The 21,802-nt window shown below is 42.2% G+C and overlaps 1 protein-coding gene across 2 annotated transcripts in view; it reads left to right on the top strand.

The window, feature by feature from the left end:
• BASS2 (Sodium Bile acid symporter family) overlaps positions 1 to 21,802 on the top strand; it is a 280,194-nt gene that overhangs the window by 176,086 nt on the left and 82,306 nt on the right. For both annotated transcript variants that reach the window (XM_089446349.1, XM_089446350.1), the window contains exons 8-11: positions 14,546 to 14,627; positions 14,885 to 14,936; positions 15,082 to 15,179; positions 15,346 to 15,507. In XM_089446349.1, the coding sequence (XP_089302475.1) occupies positions 14,546 to 14,627; positions 14,885 to 14,936; positions 15,082 to 15,179; positions 15,346 to 15,507 (394 nt within the window). The remainder of the gene's footprint in view (positions 1 to 14,545; positions 14,628 to 14,884; positions 14,937 to 15,081; positions 15,180 to 15,345; positions 15,508 to 21,802) is intronic.

Genomic DNA, 21,802 nt, shown 5'->3' with positions numbered 1-21,802 from the left:
CCCTTTCCCAAATGAGTTTGAAGGATGAAGCTTGCTTGCTTTCTAGGCAAGGTACTATGTATTTTAGGGAAAGGAAGAGAGGATTAGAGGGTTAGGTTTATGGGATAAAACTTGTGAAGGAGTTCCCCAATCCCTAAAATCCTCGTCATAATTGGTATTCTAGATTGTTCTTGAAGAATGGTCTTTCAAAGGAGCGGGGCCAAATGGACCTAGTCTAGGGTATGAGGAAATAATGTAGCAACCAATGATATTCTTACCCTAGACAAGGTGGGGAAAGGATCAAAATTTTTTTTACTTGAAGATGTTGTTTTGACCATATGGGCTACTAGCCTTGGGGATGGTAGAGCAAGTTTTGATACGGGAGCTAGGGCTTGGCTTTTTTCCCAAGTCACCATCGGAATGGCTTCAAAATTGGAGGAGAGCTTGAGGAAAGGCCAGTGCAAGAGACCCTAGGAGATCAATTTTTTTGGATGGCTAGCTTGTCGGGAAATTGATGCCCTAGGTACCCCAACTTGACTAGACCTGGAAGAAGGTGAAAGAATATGAGTTTTAGTGACCACCCTTGGTAAATCAGTGCGTTAATCTTTGGGAGAATGGGGTCTATTATGAATATGAGTAAGATTTCTTGGTTCCCAACTAAGGAGGCTTCAAGATCACTTTGCTAGCTTTCTAGGTCAAGAAGAAGCAACCTTGCAACTTCAATTGTCCAAAAGGAATGGCTTATGAAGGTCAAATTCTTTGATAGAATTACCCCTAGGAGATTTCGCTCATATTACATGGCCCATATATTGAAAGATGCTATAATAGAGACAAATTCCACAATTTTAAGCAACAAATGTATGCAACAATTAGCCCTAGAACAGTGAAAATCCTAGTCCAACGTATATGAAAAAAGTGAATAGGAATAACATTAAAAATCATGTACTTACATGTAACAGAGTATATCCAACCATTCACAATTGACAAGAGAGAAGCTCCAAGAGAAGATAGACCAATATTCACACCAATGTTGCACGAAGTGGGGACGTTTTTTGGAAGCGGGGACGCGGAAGCGTCATTTTCCAAAAATCTAGGAAGCGAAGCGTCTGCTATATATATATATATTTATATTTTTTTCATTTATACTCAAAACAAGCATCCTAAATACCAAATTAGTTGTAGAAGACATGAAAACATGCATATTTTTGCATAAATCAAGATAGATATGGCATCCATGATTCCATTGTAGTTACTAGTATGTACATCAACCATCTATATTCTAGCGATTACAAACATACATCAAATTTTTAGGCATATTATAAACATAAAACATTTAAGCATATTATAAAACATAAAACATAGAGCATATTATGATTTATCTAGCAAGTGAGCAACTGCTAACATTTGTCATGTCCAAAATTCAGATAATAATGTTTACAAAATATGTCACTTGGTCACCGCCAAGACAAAAAAGGTTCAAAATTCAAATTCACAAGCCTACAAGTCTAATGAGTAATCTATGACAAAAGTAGTAAATTGTGAATATATCTACTAATCTCTCCTCCTTCCACCACGAAGAGAACGTGGCAGCGGGCCTCCACGTGGTGGCAATGAAGAATATGGTGCCTGTGGAAGCTGTGGCAGTGGCACTGTAACTGATGAAGAAGAACCCCCTGCTGTTGGTGTTGAATCATGGAACCTAGGAACCAAGGGACCAGATGGGGGTGGGGGTGGCATATCAACACGATCATCATCATCCTGAAATCACTCAAAAAATTCATGCAAAAAATGAAAACACTAGTTAACAAAAAAATTTAAAACATGAATTAGAGAAATGCTTTATAAGGAAAATTCATACCACAATGGACATACTTGGATAAGAGCATCCTCTAATTGCTTTAATCGCAACACTCCATCCTCCAAATTGGACTCCTCTGGATTCTTGTCACAAATCAACAGGTCTTTATTAGACTTTGCATCTTCACAGTAATGGGACAACAATCGCAAGTTGTAATGAACATAAACCAAGCTCTCTGCCCGGTCTAAACTCAACCTGTTCCTTTTAACATTGTGGATGAAAGAATAAGAGCTCCAACACCTCTCTGTAGAAGAAGTGTTTACCACCTGTGATAGCACCCGCAATGCCAAAGTCTGTAGAAGTGGAGTAGCCCCTCCATGCATGTTCCACCACTCAAGAGAAGAAAAAGTCTCTCGATCTCTAATTGCATGCATGCTCCCAAATGGACCAGTGTTAAGCGTATAGTTGCTCAACTGTCTCCGTACCAATGCAGCCATATATTTTTTGTTAACCTCTTGATCTTGGTGTGGTTTTCTCCTGCTTCCCCCCCAGGTTCTGGTGTTGAAAGCCATGATGGATGATAGTATTTAGGTGTCAAAACATATGCTAATGCATGCAATGGAACATTTAGCATTTCCCATCGGTTTTCCACCTTTGCACGAATATAATTGTACAAGTTGATATCTCTAGGCTCAACAATGTCTTTAATCTGCCCCAACATGCTATCCATTTGCTCATACACCTCCCCATTTACTGGTCGATCTAAATCTCCAAACTTGATCATGTAATAAATTGGTTTGGTGAATTGCAAAACATATTTAACCTGTGACCAAAAGTAAATGTCAAGAATAGTGTCCTTGACTGCATTAGCACCATCTCTGTCAGTGTTAATTTCATCCCATGATTCAACACACACCAGATTAGTTAAAGCTTGTCTCACCTTCACTAGCCGCCTAAAGGTGAGGTAATAACTGGAAAATCTTGTCTTTGCAAGTTTAAGCAACTGCAACTTGGAGTAAGTGCCATAGAAGTAGTTTACCCTTGTATGCCCTGTGATGAATTTAATGAGTTGCTCCCCTCTCCTGTAAAGCTCAGAAATCCACCCACATTCTTTGTGTTTCACGATATCACGCATCAAAAGGTTCAATGTGTGAACTAGGCACCCAGACCAAAAGATGTGTGGATGAGTACGCTCAATAATTTTTCCTGCTGCCTTACAATTTGTTGCATTATCTGTGATCAGTTGAGCCACATTATTCAGACCAACATCTTTGATTGATTGCAATAGGAGATCTGCATTGTTTTGTGTAGATGCACTGATGGAGGAGGAGTCATGACATGTAATAAATACTACACCACTAGAAGAAACACTAAGAAGATTTATCAAATGTTGGTTTCTAATATTTGTCCACCCATCTGATACAATGGATACCCTAGAATCTACCCACTCATGTGTAAAATGTGTCAAAGCTCTTTGAACCTTAGCTTTTTCTATTTCTAATAACACTGTTCTAGCTTTCTCATAGTTGGGGGCCTTGTATCCTTTTGGGGCTTCATTGATGGCCTTTACCATTTCATGCCAATAGGGAGAGCAAAGCACGTTGAATGGTACACCGCAAGCACAAAGAAAACGGACTATCTTTCCATCCACATCATCCCTCCCAGCAACATTAAGGAAATCCCCTATTGTTCTTCTACCTCTAGAGGTTGCAGAAGTACTATGAGGAGATGAGCTACCAAATTTAGAGGTTGCACTTGATTCAAAATGAGTTTTCTGTTTCTTGTTTTTTCATTGTGTAGCCTCCTCTATTTGGATGTATTTTCTTCTTTGTTCAAATGAAATGTTTGGGCAAATTTGTATCCCCACAGGACCCTTTTTATCATCACTGTTCAGCGCCCCACAAAGATGCCTCCTCACACGGGTATATGAACCACAATATGGTTTTTCTCCATGACAACCATGAGGGCACACAAATTTGTAAGTTCCACCACCCTTTCCCCCATCAAGTTTGGTCACATAGTTTCATAAGGGTGTTAATGCAACTTTCCCCTCTAGTGTTTCAGTTTCCCCTTCAGGTTCATCCCCTTCCTCCTTATCATACATTGGGTTACTCATATTGGGACCACTATCCTCTTGTGCTTCTTCCCTTCTATTCCTACTCCCCCTTGCCATCATTAAAACCAAGAGTGGAATGATACATAGAAGCCAAAAGATCACCATCTTGGAATATGGATATAGGTGGTCGACAACTTGCAAGTAAAGGAGCAAGTAGAAACAATGGGAAAGAGTAGGAGAGGGAGGAGAAAAATACAAAATAATGTCAAAAAAATAAGGGAGTTTGGGGTTTGAACTTACCTCTTTAGCTCTTGTAGGTGAAGTCCTCCAAGCTCTTGCTCCAAGCTCCTCCTCCTCCTCTTATCTCCTCCTTCACTCCTCCAAGCTCTCCTCTCTTCTCCTCTCCTTTCCTCCCTTCTCTTCTCCTCTCCTCTCTTCTCTTCTCCAACTCTCATAAACTCAAAGTGAGCAAATGAGGAATGAATGGGGGCTTTGTTCCCTTCATTCCTCACCCTAACCTCACCCTAACCCAAGGTGGACCCACCCCCTTTATGCCAAGTCAGCTAAAAAAAAAAAAAAAACATTTCGCATTTCTTCCCTTTGCGCGGCGCTTTTCCGGAATCGTACGGGAAGCGTATGCTTCACCCTCTGAAGCGCCATGCTTCGTACGACCGAAGTGCCGTACGAAGTGCACTTCGGAGATTCGGAAGCGCGCTTTGGAGGAAAGCTTTGGAAATTTCCAGGAAGCGTCCAAAACAGGTAGAACCACGCTTCCGAATTTTGGAGTCGCGCTTCCGGGGAAGCTTCCTGTACGAATCCGTATGGGACGCGCTTCGGGCCTTAGAACTGGGGGGGAACGCTTCCTGCAACATTGATCCACACACCAAAACTTCATCCATAAAGCTCCAATTCATCCTCTAGAAAATGTGTGAATATCTCAAGAGTGATAAGAGATCCAAACGGAAGTGATGATGAGCAAATGAGCTCATCTCACTTGTATTTACTATTTATACACAATTTAGGAGTTCGAATTAGCCTCTTTGCCCTACATAAGCCCCAAAAATAAAATAATGTTCTAATAATATAACTTTTGGTGACAAGCCCACGAAACTATCTCATAAAGGAAAAAGTAAGCCTCTCAAGAGGTCAAATAATAATCCATGCATGTTTTAACTTTTAGGGCCCCCCTCTAAGAGGCCTAAGGAGGTCCATGGGTGCCACAATAAAGAATAGGACCCTCAAAATGACCTGTAATTACCTGTGATGTTCCAAATGACATGTGGGGGCACAAAAATGTCTTCATGGGTCTCCAAACAAATCGAAGATGCCTGTAGATCGCCTTCAAGGGCTAAGATGATGGTGTAGGTGATGCCACATTATCGTGCATGTCCTGGATCATCTTCCAAGTGTATGGTGTAGATCTGGGGCCAGTTAAGCATGATGGATTAGGTGCATCCTCCTCGTCCAATAAGTGAACCACGAGCAATCTTTGAATGGTTGTGGGGATCCATGGAGTGCAATCTGCTGCTGTGGAGGTCCATGGCTCTTGACGCTCACCTTACATGTGCCAATGTAGCCCTTCGGAGGATTAGGACCCCATATAGGGACACCAAACCCAAGATGGAAACCATCTGCAATCTTTCATAAGATCCAATGCGTCCTCGAGCCTACCAGTACAACAAGTCATTAGAGAAATCGAGTAAATGAGCTTACCTGATCATGGACGACAGGAGGGGACTTCATAATGGTCTGCCCTTCTATAATGGGCTTCGGGATGTGCCAAATGTCTCTAGAACTCCAAGTGGGGTTAACCAATAATCCTATTAGGTGGTTTTTATTTCTAAAAGGGATAATATTGATTTTCGGTAGCATCGAATGTGCTCTAGCTCCAAAATTTTGTGGAGGGGCTAGAATACATGAGATCTCCAGAAACCAGAAATTGTTTGCAGAAATTCCACCCAAATGAGGAGTTATTAATATAATTAATATTTTTAATGGGTTTTAAGTCAAAACTTAGGAAAAAGAAATATTAATGGGCATTAATAAGAATACGGGTGAGAAACTTCTATGTGACGAGGATCAAGTCTGTTTTAATCTTAGTCGTTGATTGAGGACTTAATCTCGGCTGTTGATTCATCAACAGGAAAAGTATAAGAGGCAGCTTGAGGGTTAGTTGGAGATACACTGAGAGATCAAGAGTTCGATTTTTCTGGGGCAAGGTTTGCTGAGAAAGTCGAGTTAGTGATCTGAGTTGCAGTGAGAGGGGCAGTTCGGCAGAGGGACTTCAGTCCAAGGATGAGAATACATAGCAGAGAGGCAGAACAACACCAGGAGAGATAACACAGCTCTAGAGAGGCTGACGCAGAAGCTAGAGGGGCTAACGCAGTCATTTAGAGGCAGCGCTAGGGTTTCTGTGAGGCAGAGAGAGCAACAGTTTAGCATATCAATTTTGAGCAAGGATGGCTCACTGGGAGGGTGACGCAGCTCTTAGAGGAGGTGACACAGTTCCAGCGCAAAGCTTGGAGCAGCCATCGTTGCCCAACACTGGGGACAACATTGCCATCTGTGGGGTTTGATCTTCTAGTTGCTGGATTTGCCAAAATAATTGTCTTTGGATAAAGGTACTTCTGCCAGGTTTATTCTCTGTTGGGTGAGCTAGAATTGACACCCTAGTTGTATTAAAAAATCTGCTTAATAATACAAACCCTCTATAAGCTGCACCGGTTTTCCCGAATTGGTTTTTTTCGGGGACGATTGTCCAAAAATAACGGTGTCCCTTGTGTATTTGTCTCGTTCTATTTCAGTTCATGATCTGTATGTATGTGTAGTTTGCAATAGTGTTTTCATCGTTATTTAAATAATTACATAACTTGTTGAATGTAAAAACAAGTAGGAGATGATAAACCAGTGACTGCAGGAGGATTTTTGATTTGTAGATTTAGAAATTTTCATAGATAATATAGTGGAGGTGCATCCTTCAAGAGGTGGTGGCATGTGACAGATAGGTGAATGAAGTAGGGAATGAAAAGGGGCAACCTTGGGTCACATGCAAGGATAAAAGGCTAGCTAATAAGAGGGAAGCCCATACTTGGGTTTATAATATGTAGGAGTGAGTAATCATGGTATGCCCCGACCTTGATTTTTCACCTTTTTTATATGCCTTCTGTTTTTTACGATTTTCATTGATTAACTACTCGGGGCTCAAGGGGTTAGAGCATGATGTATAAGATATAGCAGTGAATTCCCCCTTTTGAGGTGTGAAAATTCTATCACTGCAACAACTGATTTACATTATCTACTTATTTTCCAATAAGTTATTTATGAAATTCCTTCCATTAAACATTAAAATAAATTCTGCTGCAGATATCACACCATAATATAGAAACAAACACATGCACAAGAATGAACACATTGACATAGATATTCTGGACAATAGTCCCCGAAAAAACCTAATGTGGGAAAATCGATGCAACAAGGGAGGATTTTTATTATTCAACAATTCTTCAGTACAATAGGGTGCCAAACTGGCTTACCCAATAGAGAGACAGATTCTCCGTACTTCTCCCAGTCTCAGCGTTAGCGTAGCTGACCTTTGCGTAGCTCCCAGACACTTTGCGTCAGCCCTTGCCTCTCTGCATCAGCACTGGGCCTCTCAGCGTCACCCACACAGGCCCTCTAGTGACTGCGCAGTTTGCTGCTACCTCTACGTCTGCCTTTCCAACCTCTGCGTTGGTCTTCTAGTGTTGCTCCCAACTCTCTGTTCCGTACTTGCTACCTCCTACTGCTCTCCAGACCACTAGTTCGAATTTCTTAGCTAACCCCGCTCCAGAAATCGAGTTGACTGGTCTCCCTTAGTGTGTTCTCCAACTGGCCCTCAAGCCTCTTCTTATACTTTTCTCGTTGGTCCATCAACAACCGATATTAAATCTCTAATCAACGGCTAAGATTAGATTTGGCTTGATCCATGACTTTTGGAACCTTATAGCCCATTTTTATATTAATTCCCATTAATATTTTATTTTTCCTAAGTTTAGACTTAGGAACTCCATTAAAAATAATAATTATTTTAATATCTCCCAAACAGGTCATAATATGCTCAAACTATTTTTGGGTCTTGGAGATCTCATGTGCATTAGCCTCTCCACCAATTTTCATGACTAGAGCACATCCAATGCTACCCGAAATCAACACTCCCTCTTAACGAGGGTTGTGCTCTAGTAATACTCCTCACTGAGTATCACCTTGATCCAGCATCGGTCCCTATGCTGATGCTAGGCCTCCCTGTCCAACATCCTCTGCACTGCTGCATTCTGTACTGCTGCCCATGGTCCTACCACTGCCACTGCTGCAGCTCTACGACAACTCCCTCTGCATTTGCGCTGCTACTGGTCCTTTCTTCCAACATTTTATCTGCACTGCAACTCCCTCTGCCACGTTGCACCGTGCTACTACTGACTGCTATCGCATTGCAACATCACCCCCAATTTTGCTACTGAAATGGATTCTTTATCATCCCCATTTTTTCCCTGAAATAATCAAACTTTGTTCTTCCAAGGGGCTTGGTGAGGATGTCTACCACCTGTGCTCCTGTAGGAGTGTATTTCAACTGTATAGCTCCTCGTTGGACACAGTCTCTGACAAAATGACACCGGATATCAATATGCTTTGACCGATCATGAAACACTGGATTCTCAGAGAGCTTGCTGCAACTCTGATTATCGCACATGATCCTGGTTGTCTCCATTTTTCTCCGGAATAGGTTCACAAGCAGTTTTCTGAGCCATATGGCCTCACACGAAGCTGTGCTTGTCGCCATATATTCTGCCTCAGATGAGCTTAGAGCCATAGACTTCTGTTTCCTACTGCACCGGGAGGTCATTCTTGATCCAATGTTGAAACAATACGCATAGGTACTTTTCCGATCCACTAAACTTCCTGCCCAATTTGCATCAGTAAATCCACTCAATCTGATATGCTTACTCCTGGTGTACAAGAGTCCATAATCGACTATTCCTTGTAAATATCTGAGAACATGTTTGGCTACTGCCCAGTGCGCCCTCTTCGGTTCCACCATGAACTGATTGAGGGTGTTGACAGCGTAGCAAATGTCTGGCCTGGTATTGTCTAGATACATCAGGGACCCTATGAGCTGCCTGTATAAGGTGGGATCAACATCCTTGTCTTCTGATGCATCATTCTTCTTCCAGTTGGTGATCATTGGAGTTGCCATGGGTCTACAGTTCTCCATCCTGAATCTCTTCAGGATTTCTGTAGCATATCTCCCTTGCCCAAGGAAGATCTCTCCCTTTTGCTACTAAACTTCCAACCCTAGGAAATAATGCATTCGTCCCAAATCCTTCATATCAAATTCTGTGTCTAGATTCTTTTTGCAGTCCCCTATGAGCTTGGACGTTCCTGTCTAAAAGAGGTCATCCACATACAATACTAGGATTAGTGACTCATTCTCTGCAACTAGATAGTAGAGATTTGGATTTGCGTCACTCTTGACAAATCCTATCTTCTGCAAGTAGCCATCGATTCAACCATACCATGCTCTAGGTGCTTGTTTCAGCCCATACAAGGCTTTCTTCAATCTGCGTACATGAGACTTCTTCTCATGTGTCTCAAAGCCCTCTGGTTGTTCAATGTACACCTATTCTATCACCCTGTTCAGAAATGCCGTTTTGACATCCATTTGATGAATCTCCCACCCCATCTGTGCTGCAAGAGATATCACGGTTCTAATAGATGTATACCTGGCTACCGGTGTGAAGGTCTCTTCATAGTCAATTCCTTCCTTTTGAGCATATGCCTTAGCCACAAACTTGGCTTTATATTTCTCTACATTGCCGTCTGCAGCGTATTTGACCTTGTAGATCCATCTCGAACCTACCACTGATTTGTCTGGAAGCCTTGGCACTACCTCCCAGACATCGTTCACCATTATGGAGTTGTACTCCTCTACCATCACATCTAGCCAAACCTGATGTTGAGCTACCCCCTAGAAACTGGCAGGCTCCCCATCCTGAGCTACTAATGCCTGATATCTATCTTGCTATTTTCACTCCCTCTTATTGTTTCTTGGCGCACCGATGAAGTCCTCTACATCTCGCAGAATCTGATGAAGTTCCCTACTAGTTCTTCCTCTGCCAGCAGGTGCTTCTGTTAGCCTTTCTGACCCGAGGATGAATTTTTTTACTTCTGTTGGTTGAAGAGGTTTAACCAACGACTCCTCTTTTGACTGCTCCTCGGAAGGCATTTCACGAGATTTTCTGAAAACCCTGTCCTCCATGAACTTCACATTTCGTCGAACCACTACGTTCCTGCTCCCTCGAAGATAGATTATGTATTCCTTAGCGTTCTCGCTATATCCCACTAGATACCTTTTTTCCACAGTTTGATCCAACTTTTTCCTCTTTTCCTCGGGTACGCAGCAATATGCTAAACTCTCAAATATCCTGAAATGATTGACTTAAGGTGTTTTCCCTGTGAAAACTTTCTTTGGAGTAATCTTGCACAATGCTCGATGAGGAGTACTGTTCTGAACATAGACTATTGTGTTGCATGCTTCCGCCCTTAGGAATTTTGGCATATCCTGATCATACATCATGGACCTAGCTGTTTCTACAATAGTCCTGTTGCTTCCGCCCTTAGGAATTTTGGCATATCCTGATCATACATCATGGACCTAGCTGCTTCTACAATAGTCCTGTTCTTCCTTTTTGCTGCTCCATTTTGCTTTGGAGTGTAAGGAGCTGTCCACTCTCTTTTGATGCCCTCCTTAGCGTAAAAATCAATGAAGTCCTTATCGACATACTCTCCACCATTATCTGAGCGCAAAAATTTTATTTTTTTTCCAGTCAGATTCTCCACCAGAGCCTTGAACTCTTCAAATCGACAAAAAACCTTGTCCTTGGTTTTCAGAAAATAAATCCAAGTTTTCCTTGAGTGGTCATCAATGAAGGTAAGGAAGTACTTGGCACCACTAAGACCTTTAGTGGACATAGGTCCGAAAATATCTGAGTGTATCAATCCTAGTACACTCTTGGCCCTATTTTTACTTCTAGGAAATGCTGCTTTGGCATACTTTCCTAGAGCACATCCTCTGCATACATCATCGCGTTCCATACTAAGATCCAGAACTCTCGCTACAGTGCTCCGGAGAATTCTCGAAGCTCCATGGTGCAAACATCCCATTCTTCTGTGCCATAGTTCGTTCAAATCTTTGTCTCCATGACTGCCTATTAGTGCCATTGGTGATTCTAGTTGTAGTCTATACAACCTATTACTTTTGATCCCGATCTGCACTTTCTTTTTCCAGCTCAGGTGTTTGACGTAGACTTTCTCCTTGATGAAGAAGACATCATAGCCTTTGCCTTGAAGTTGCAACATGGAAAGTAAGTTCATCCCCAATCCGGGTATATGCAGTACATTGGTAGCACGAAACCGCTCTCCTGATTCTGTTTGAAAAACTACAGTACCCCTTCCTACTAGAATACACTTTTCCTTGTTCCCCATGGTGATCTGAAAGTTCATCTTCTCCTCCCAATAATTTGAGAAACATTCCCGGATTCCCATCATATGCTAAGAGGCTCCACTGTCTATATACCATACCTCTGATGATGCAGAACTAGTCATACAAGCCACTTCTTCTTCCAACCTAGAAGTCAACATAGAGAAATCAAAATCTCTTTCTCTCGTGCAATTTTTTGAAAATCTGTGAGTCTCCTATCGTAGATGCCTCTGCATCATGGTGTTGACCCATAATCGATTTTCCCTTCCTGTCTCTGATTACTTGTTCTGATACCATGTGAAATTCTATCACTACAACAATTGATTTACTTTACCTACTTATTTTCCAATAAGTTATTTATGAAATTCCTTCAATAAAAATAAATTCTACTACAGATATCACACCATAATACAGAAACAACTACATGCACAAGAATCAACACATTGACACAGATATTTTGGACAACAGTCCCCAAAAAAACTCAATGTGGGAAAACTGGTGCAACAAGGGAGGATTTTTATTATTCAACAATTCTTCAGTACAAGAGGGTGCCAAACTGGCTTATCCAACAGAGAGAAAAATTCTCCAGCACATCTCACAGTCTCAGCGTCAGCCTGGCTGACCTCTGTGTAGCTCCCAGACACTTTGCGTCAGCCCCTGCCTCTTTGCATCAGCACTGGGCCTCTCTGCGTCACCCACGCAAGCCCTCTAGTGACTGCGCAGTCTGCTGCTGCCTCTGCGTCTGCCTCTCCAACCTTTGCGTTGGTCTTCTGGTGCTGCTCCCGACTCTCTGTTCCATACTTGTTGCCTCCTGCTGCTCTCCAGACCACTAGTTTGAATTTCTCAGCTAACCCCGCTCCAGAAATCGAACTGACTGGTCTCCCTCATTGTGTTCTCCAACTGATCCTCAAGCCTCCTCTTATACTTTTCTCGCTGGTCCATCAACGACTGAGATTAAATCTCTAATCAACGACTAAAATTAGATTTGGCTTGGTCCATGACTTTTGGAACCTTCTAACCCAGTTTTATATTAATACCCATTAATATTTTATTTTTCCTAAGTTTAGACTTAGGAACTCCATTAAAATAATATCTCCCAAACTGGTTAGAATCGTCCAAACCATTTCTGGGTCTTGGAGATCTCATGTGCTTTAGCCTCTCCACCAATTTTCATGGCTAGAGCACATCTGATGATACCCCAAATCAACATGAGGTGGGGCGGTTCATCGCCTACCAGGGGTTGGAACAATCATGGGTTCCTATATGATGAAGAAGGCTCATAGAACCTGTAAGAATCGGGGTGATGGCCATGATGATGGGGTAGAGCTCATGTATTGGTTTTTAACCACGTGCTAAATGTATATGTCTCGGTCATCTTTTGCATTTTGTGGTACATTTGCCTGTTGAATGTGGTCATATATGCTTTCATTATTCTTTTTAGCTGCATCAACCTCCGAGCTTCATTCCAGGCCATGACCCATGTTGTCGGCAAGGGGAAGGGGCAAGCTAATCCTATGTAGACCGAAATGAGGAATGTGGGACCTGGGCGAGAGAAATGATTAATGGGGTAATAATGAATGGAAAGGGGAGTAATATAGACAGATAAGGGAGCGGGATAATGCAACCAAAATCGGGGTTTCCCGTGAAATACCATCCCTGGAACCAAATGGTCAGTAAAAGAGATCCCATAGGACTAGAATCCAAGGTTAATTCTTGAAAGGGTTGTAGGGGACAAAAGCACAGACCTAGCCCATTCTTTCCGCCGAATCCCCCCATTAATCCATGCCCGGAAGTATCCATGATAAACAAACTACAATACTCAATTTCCAAATGACAAGGCATACCTTTAGATTCGGGAGCCCTATTTCAAACATACGATCATGGCAGATGGGCGAGGGACCACATGGCTGGCTCAGGTGGCTGAGAAATGGCCCAATGAACTAGCTAGCAGTTGCAAGGGGTTGCCCATTGAGAACCATCTTAGAGACAAAAATTCTCCTAGTGATATTACCCACAAAATGGTGGGTAACAATTCCCAAATCGCTTTTACATTCGATTCAACTAGAGCACTAGGACTCACCTAAGACTTTGACGAAAAATTCCACTCTAGCTTTGGGTTGAGGGTGGAGGGAAAAACTTTGCCGACCATCCGTGTTTAAAAACACAAATAAATCAGTGAGACGAAAAACCTCCTAGAATGAAACTCTCGCCAAAATAATAGTCTTACCTAAGTTGTTAGATAGATTCACGGTCTTACTAGCATCATTTACATTACATAACTTGCAGAATGGGTTTACAATGACATATGAACTGCTGATAGATCTGATCCTGTTAAAAAAAAATTGGTACTTCCGCTTCCTTGGAACTTTGACAAAATGTGTGCAGCAGTGCAAATGTTAGATCTCTTGTCAAAGCTGAGTTAGGAAAGCTCCCATCCAATGCAATGATCTAGCTTGAATTTACGTGTAGGGCTTCCCACTTAACTAAGGTATCCCTTTCCTTAGTCTAAGGAGCTGGGCAATGCCACTAAGGTGACAGTGGTTTGTTTGAGAGTTACGTCTAGGCTCTCCCGTTGGAGTTAGGACTTTTCCCTTTAGGAGAGAGTTTGAGCAATAACGCTATGTCAAGAGACATTGCATTACTCAATAATATATCAATCTATTTCCTTCCATTTTTAGGTGCATTCCCAACTATGCTCTTTTGTGTGTAAAATCTGATGCCATTGACCTATACTTCTGGTAATCTGTTGGATGTTAACAAAAATAATTTATTTTATCTTACCTCTTATATGAAGCTATGTATTTTTGTCCATGTTTTCTGTATGTAAATTTGATAGATCTTACTTAGAAAAGGTCTACTTTTCCATGTTTTTAAGAGACCTGTTAACATGTATGGAAGGTTTACTGAGAGAGCATCTAGTTTCCTAAATCTCTGGTTTTTGTTTTATGAAGAAATAAATTTAAAATAATATTTGCAAGTGGATCAAAAGTAAATTGACATTACTCTCACTTTAAATCAAGAAATGTTTTTAACCAAGTTGTGTGAGAGCAACTATTTGTGGTATAATTTTAGTATTCCTGCTTCAGAAATTGGATCATTTAAAAAAGTTAGTATTTTTTGGCATATCAGGTGTATCTTTCTTTCTGTGCCAGCAACATTCACTTTTGTATTCTTGCATCTATGTTTTCCTCTTTTGCAGTTGTTCAACTATTGGTGCTATTATTATGACTCCACTTCTTACCAAGCTTCTTGCGGGCCAGTTAGTCCCAGTTGATGCAGCGGTGAGAAAATAATTGTGTTGTCATCAATGCTCAACTGTGATTTTCTTTAGGGATGTGGCAGGATGTGTAGTTTCTTTTATTTGCAAAAGTTCATAAGTTGATAGACACCACACTGTTGAAGAGAAGCTGATAAGATATTTTATGAGTTGTCGATTTAAGTATGGAATGAGATATTTGGCTCAGAGTTTAGATTCATAGGATAATATCATTTAATGCCCTTATGAAAGATTTTTTAATCCAATTTTCTGTTTTAACAGGGTCTGGCTCTGAGCACATTTCAAGTTGTATTGCTGCCCACTATAATTGGAGGTCAGAAGAATATTTCTTTTTACACATTGTAAAGGTTTAACAAGATCCTTATCTGGATAATATGCTTAGATATTCTTGTATGGAGTAGAGCATGCTGCTGAGGAAATGTGACTGATGGAAATCATTGTTGACTGTTGTTTTGCAGTACTATTGCATGAGTATTTTCCAAAATTCACAAACAAAATTATAACCTTCACACCATTGGTTGGTGTCATTCTCACAACTCTGCTCTGTGCTAGCCCTGTAAGCACCCATCTCAGAAATAGCATTTCAATGTTCAAAAATTAAGCAAATGGCAATGTAAAAATTAGTATGTTGTAAAGAATATCTTAAGGTGTTTTCAACTTTTCAGAGATGAACTATTTGAGAATTCAATACAATTGAAGGTATTTCTGGCTGTTATTGACAGATTGGTCAGGTGTCAGGAGTTATAAAGTCTCAAGGAGCAGGGCTCATAATACCGGTTGCAATTTTACATGCAGCTGCATTTGCCCTTGGCTATTGGGTTTCTAAATGGTCATCATTTGGTGAATCTACTTCACGCACAATATCAATCGAATGTGGCATGCAGGTAAATTTCTTTTTTCAATGCCAGATTTAAAGGCATATATGCAGTAGACAGATCAGAAGAGACAAAAAAAATTTCCCACAAAATTTATTAATTTTGCATTGCACACTAACATGTACTTATTTTTGCTGCACAAACTAGCTGGCCTACTGAATAGGCTAAAGTTAGAGTGCACAACAACAACTTGGGACAAAGGCCCACTGTCACCACAGCCTATGTCCCCTTCTCTTCACGGATTTTCACCGACTGAAGGAGTCCCCGTATCCCTCACTTGTGATTAGTGTGTCTATAATAGGATTCAAAATGAGAAAAGATGACTCATTCAACGGAAAGGTTCAATTAAAGTGCGAGCTTTGGGAGAAGCTAGTAAGACTTCCCACGAAAAACCCCTTGAGAGAAGTACCATGCAAGACCTAGGGTTGAGATATTTAATGAGGTAAGAGTTCATCCAAGGTCAAGATAGTTAAGAGAAAAGGTTTTCAATGATATACTACTACAATAAAAAACTTCAAGAAATCTCCAAGTTAATGGATGGCACCTTGAGTTTCCACTCAGCACAATGGCTAGGGCATCAATTATATTGGGACTTGACGATGGGAATTGCCCCAAATCAGGAGGAGAGCTAGAGGAAACACCAACGCAGAAGACTGTCCAGACGATTTTGCAAAAACCCTTCCCTATTGAAATTCGTACCAAGCCCTAGGGAGGCCTCCTTATCCTTAAAGGGATGAAGAAAAGAGGGAAGAAAAGGTGAAAAGAAAGATTATTTGTGGAGTTGAGGGTGATCACCAAGGATCTAGGACTAGTGCCTAGCAATTGGGAAGATTGGAGTCAAAATGATATTGATATGGGAACTTCACTCTTAAAGGAGACCTAAAAGCAACTTCGCATGCCCTAATGGAGGCAGCTTCACGGATACCCTAGAATTTTACACTTTGTTGGCCAGAATTAAAGAAGTTTCAAGGATGTAATATATAAAACAACCTCTAGTAACATTTATTCATTCATTGTCAATGAGTAACACATGCAAGATTTATAGTAGCTTTAATGTTCTAACAAAATTAGGGCACATTTAAAACCATAAACAATATTCCATGCATTAGACATTTATTAGATCAGAAATATAACATTAAACATGACTTACAAGACAATGAAGAGTATATCCATCATGTTGATTTGGGGTAGCATTAGATGTGATCTAGCCATGAAAATTGGTGGAGAGACTAAAGCACATGAGATCTCCAAGACCCAAAAATGGTTTGGGGAAATTCTGCCCAGTGAAGGAGATATTAAAATAATTAATATTTTTAATGGGTTCCTAAGTCTAAACTTAGGAAAATAAAAATATTAATGGGTATTAATACAAAACTGGGTTAGAAGGTTCTAAATGGCATGGATCAAGCCAAACCTAATCTTAGTCGTTGATTAGAGATGTAATCTCGACCATTGAAGATTCAACAGAAAAAGTATAAGAGGGGGCTTCAGGGTCAGTTGGAGAGACAGTGGAGTGATCAGTCAGTTTGATTTTCTAGAGTGGGGTTTGCTAAGAGAAATCGAACCAATGATTAGTATTGCAGCGAAGGGCAGTGAGTGCAAGGCAGAGAGGCAGACGCAGAGCTAGAGGGAGCCACACAGAGGCCATCAGTGACTGCGCAGAGGCCAGAAGGGCCTGCATGCTTGACGCAAAGGTTGCAAAAGTGATGCAGAACGCCAGAGAGGCTGCGCAGAGCCTCAAAGGACTGGCGCAGAGGGTTTCAGGCTGACGCAGAGGCCAGGAGGGTTGACGCAAAGGCCAGGAGGCCTGATGCAGTGCTTCAGAGTGGGCTGGAGAGGGTTTCATGGAGCAGACTTTCAGAATATCTGCTTCCGAAGAGAGGCATTATTGCTAGATTATTTATCTCTTTCGGGTGAGCCAGTTTGGCACCCAATGTACTCAAGAAAAGTTGCTTAATAATAAAACCCTCAGAATTGCTGCACCAGTTTTCCCAAGTTGGGTTTTTCCGGGGACGATTGTCCAAAAATAACGGTGTCCCTTGTGTGTTTGTCTATTTCTTTCAGCTGTTGATCTATAGATGGTTGAGACTGTATTGTGTTTATTTCAATATTTATATGGTTAAATAACTTGTTAGTAATTAAACAAGTAGGCAAAATAAACTAGAGAATACAGATAAAATTTCTAACGGGTAATACTTAGAAATTTCAACATGGTATGAGAGCATTGCAGATCACAGGAGCGCTGAAGGCACTAGTTGAATCAAAGAATTTGTAACAGAAACAACTGTCTCGAGTGACAGAGGTTGTTCCTAAGCAGAAAGAAACAGAGAAGGGTTGACGCAGAGGGCTTGCGTCATTAGTTCGAGCTAGAGAAGGGGCTAGTGCGGAAGTAGTGAGAGGCTCACGAAGAGCCACGTCATCTTGCTCAGCCATGTAGGGGTGACGCAGTTGGCTAGTGGAGTGATTCAGCCATTGCCGGGATTGCGCAGAGCCTAGAGGCTCAGTTTTTCAGTTGCTGGGGCATAGGAAGTTGTGCGCAGATTGCAGAGAGTGAAGCCGGTGGGGTGCTATTACTGTCGAGGAAGAACCGTACCTAACGGGATAGAACCAAGGTAGAGGGAGTTGCTACCTAGGCAGATTTCTAGCCAAGAAATCCAGATCAGTGTTGCAAGAGCATAGGAGATCGGAGAGGTGCCATTGTTGGCAGGAGGATTTCTAGGAGGGAAATCGAGACTTAAATGGAGTCTAGCATAAAAATTCCAGGAGGGCAGTAGAGACTCAGAGGATTCGAAAGGAAGAAGAGAGAGATGGCCATGAACGGACTGAGGGATCAGGAGTCACAACTGCTAGCTAGAAAGGAGCTGCAAGAAACCCCACCTCCGGTGCTCGAAAAATGATGAAACTTCAGCGACAAATGCCTTGGCCAAAACCCAGAAAAACCCAGAAAGGGTTTGGCCTAGAACCAACCACCCAAATTCGACCTCCTCTATGGCCTACGCCCTCCAAGCAGCTTCAACAAAATGGCTTGCAAGAAATGGCACAAAGTCTTCCTCGTAGCGCTGGATAGGAAGAAAACTTTACCCCTAATGACTCCTCCAACCTCCACGGCAAAGCTCAGCCTCAAGGGCTAAAACTCTACCCACCAAATGAGCTCCCCAAACACTGCCTCTGCGCTGGCCCAAGAAGTGCGAAAGTCACACTGCTAAGCCTGAAGCTCAATCAGCTCCCAAACTCCCCCAAGGGCTGACAATCGTCCTCAGCCTCTCCTTCGAAAAATCTCATAGAAAAACTCCACTGCTTAGCTGCACAATCAACTTGGCCTCTCTCTCACTGCGTCCTCTAGAAATACGCATCACCTGGAAGGAAATGCTACTACTAGAAATCACAATGGTAATCTCCTCTTGAAGAAATGAAGGAAACCTTCCTAGGGTGGAACTCGAAGTCCCCCAAAGAAAGGATTAGCTCTTCGCTTGAAGAGCTTGTGCTAAACAACTAGTGACTTGGCGAAGCAGCTCGAGCAACCAAGAGAAATCGATATACACTCTTGAATGAATCAGAAGAGGAGAGCTGTCCTCCTGATATAGTTTTCATGGGGGAATTTTCCCTCCATTTCGTCCTCCATCATGGGCCCCACTTAACCAACACCATGCAAAAGTTATCTCCCCTCTATGCACATCGAACTACGGAGTGCGTAATTCCCTAGTGAGGGTGGCTCCTAGGCATAATTTAACTTAAAAAAAAAATCTTCTCCTAGTCTAATCTCCTATAGCATTGAATGGGGTCCACTAAATCCAAAGTTGGCCCCATAATACAAAATTAAACCTCGTTCCAAAATTATTTAGGAAGGGACATTATAGTCCTCCCCTCCCAAATGTTGCTTGTCCCCAAGCAAATTCAATGCCAAATGCTCCAGAATGTGCTCTCCCTCCCAAGTGGCATCCTCATCCGGTAGATTCTTCCATCACACCAAATATTCTCTGACTATCCTGCTCCTGAGCTTCCTCTCTCTGGTTTCCAAGATGGCTTCTGGCTCTAAGATCAAATGCCCCTCATCATCAAGTGGAGGCAACTCCATGATTGCTGTAACCTGCTTTCCCAACACCCTCTTGAGGCATGACACATGAAAGATGTTATAAATCCTACTCCCTGGTGGTAGCTCCAACTCATAAGCCACCTCTCCAACTCTCTTGCTCACTCTATACGGCCCAAAGAATCTCGGTTGCAGCTTTTCGGCCCCCTTTTGCTTGAGTGTGGACTGTTGATACGGCTGCAATCGAAGGTAGACCAAGTCACCATCAAAATTTCTCTCTGCTCGATGCCGATCAACATACACCTTCTGCTGGTTCAAGGCTGCCTGTAAGTTATCCTTGAGAGCCTTGAGGATATCTTGGCTCTCCAAGATCCAATCCTTCGCCTTTGGGACCTTACTGTCCCCAGAAACAATATCAACAAAAGATAAAGCATCATAACCATATAAAGCATGAAAAGGAGTCATACCAATGGACATATGATGGATGGTGTTGTAACAATACTCTCCCAAGTGCAACCATCGAATCCAAGCCCTTTGCTGCCCTATCACATAATTCCTGAGATGGCCCTCTAACCACTTGTTCACCCTCCCTGTCTGACCATCGGTCTGCAGATGATAGCTAGTGCTCGGGGTGAGCTCAATGCCGACTAGTCTGAAGAGCTCCTGCCAGAATCCTCCCATGGATCGGCTATCCATGTCACTGACTATTGTCTTAGGGTGTCCATGTAGATGAAAGACCTCCTTGAAGAACAAATCCACCACCTATGAAGCTGAAGATCGTGTCGGTATGGAAAAGAAGTGTGCAAACTTGGTCAGCCAGTCGACCACTACAAAAATACAATCCTTCCCTTGTACTGAGGGAAGCCCAGTAATGAAGTCCATAGAGATGCTCTCCCATTTCCCCTTAGGGATGGGAAGAGGCTGCAACAATCCTGCTGGATGGGTCAACTCTCCCTTATTCTTCTGGCAAGCTTCGCACTCCTATACATGCCTCAGTACATCTCCCTTGAGGCCCTTCCAAGTGAAGCGCTCTCTCACTGCCATATATGTCTTCCTAAATCCTTGGTGCCCGGACAAAGGAGAATCATGAGCTGCTCGAAGGACATGCTCCCTCAGCTGTGATCTTGAAACCACAAATATGTGCCTCTTATAATAAATGACCTCATCCATCACCCTGTAGCGCTCATATGCATAGCTACCCTCCAAGATGTCGCACACCTGACGATCCTTGGAGTACTCTACCAGTAACTGGGCCTTCTAGTCATGACAAATGCTCATGAGTGAAAGCTCGACAGGTCTCCTGGATAGTGCATCCGCCACTACATTGTGCTTTCCCCACACATACTCAATATCAAAATCATAGGCCTGCACTTTGCTGACCCATCTCTGCTGTCTGTCATTGAGGCCCTGCTGCCCCATGAAATGGCGAAGACTGTTGTGGTCCGTCTTCACCCAAAATCGATTCCCCACCAAATACTGTCTAAATTTGGCCAATGCATGCATTATGGCCAACATCTCCTTGTCGTAAATGGAATACGACATCTCATGAGGTAGAAGCTTCCTACTCTCAAAAGCAATGGGGTGCCCATCTTGGGACAAGACTGCCCCAATCCCTACACCTGATGCATCGCACTCCAATGTGAAAGGCTGAGAAATATCTGGGAGCACTAAAACCAGACAATAACTCATCACCTCCTTGAGGCGATCAAACGCTGTTTGAGCTCCCTCGGTCCACGCAAAGGCCCCTTTCTTAATTAGATCAGTAAGGGGTGTTGCCAACTGCGAGAAGCCCTTCACGAACTTCCTATAATAAGTAGAAATCCCCAAAAACCCTCTCAATGTTGTCACATCCGATGCTAGAACACATCCGATGCTACAAAAATCAACGCCCAGCTGTAGAGGGAAAAAACTAAGGTAACCTCTAACCACTTTGGATCGAAAGTTGGCCCTTCAATCTAGAGATGGATCTCTCCTTATGAACTCTACCACTCACGGTCACTTTAGCAATAGGTCATTAAGCTCATTGGTCAGATTTAATGTGTAAGATGAAATTGGCTTGGAAAGAAGAGAACAAGGACCATTGGGCATGGAGTCTAGTGTATAGGATGCTAACCACATGATACATAAACAACCCTTAACAAAGGCAAGATAGGATATAACTTCTTAGACAGGATACCATCAAAATGTGGAGACAGAATACGGAAAATAAATATCACAACAGAACAATAAGAATTTTGTTATAAGTATTTAAGTAGAAAACATGGAAAGTATTTA

This window comes from Pinus tabuliformis, chromosome X (assembly GCF_031772625.1).
Source record: "Pinus tabuliformis cultivar Carrire ecotype Pingquan chromosome X, CPIR1, whole genome shotgun sequence".
In the NCBI taxonomy this organism is placed as follows: Eukaryota; Viridiplantae; Streptophyta; class Pinopsida; order Pinales; family Pinaceae; genus Pinus; species Pinus tabuliformis.
This window is presented reverse-complemented; position numbering and strand designations above follow the sequence as displayed.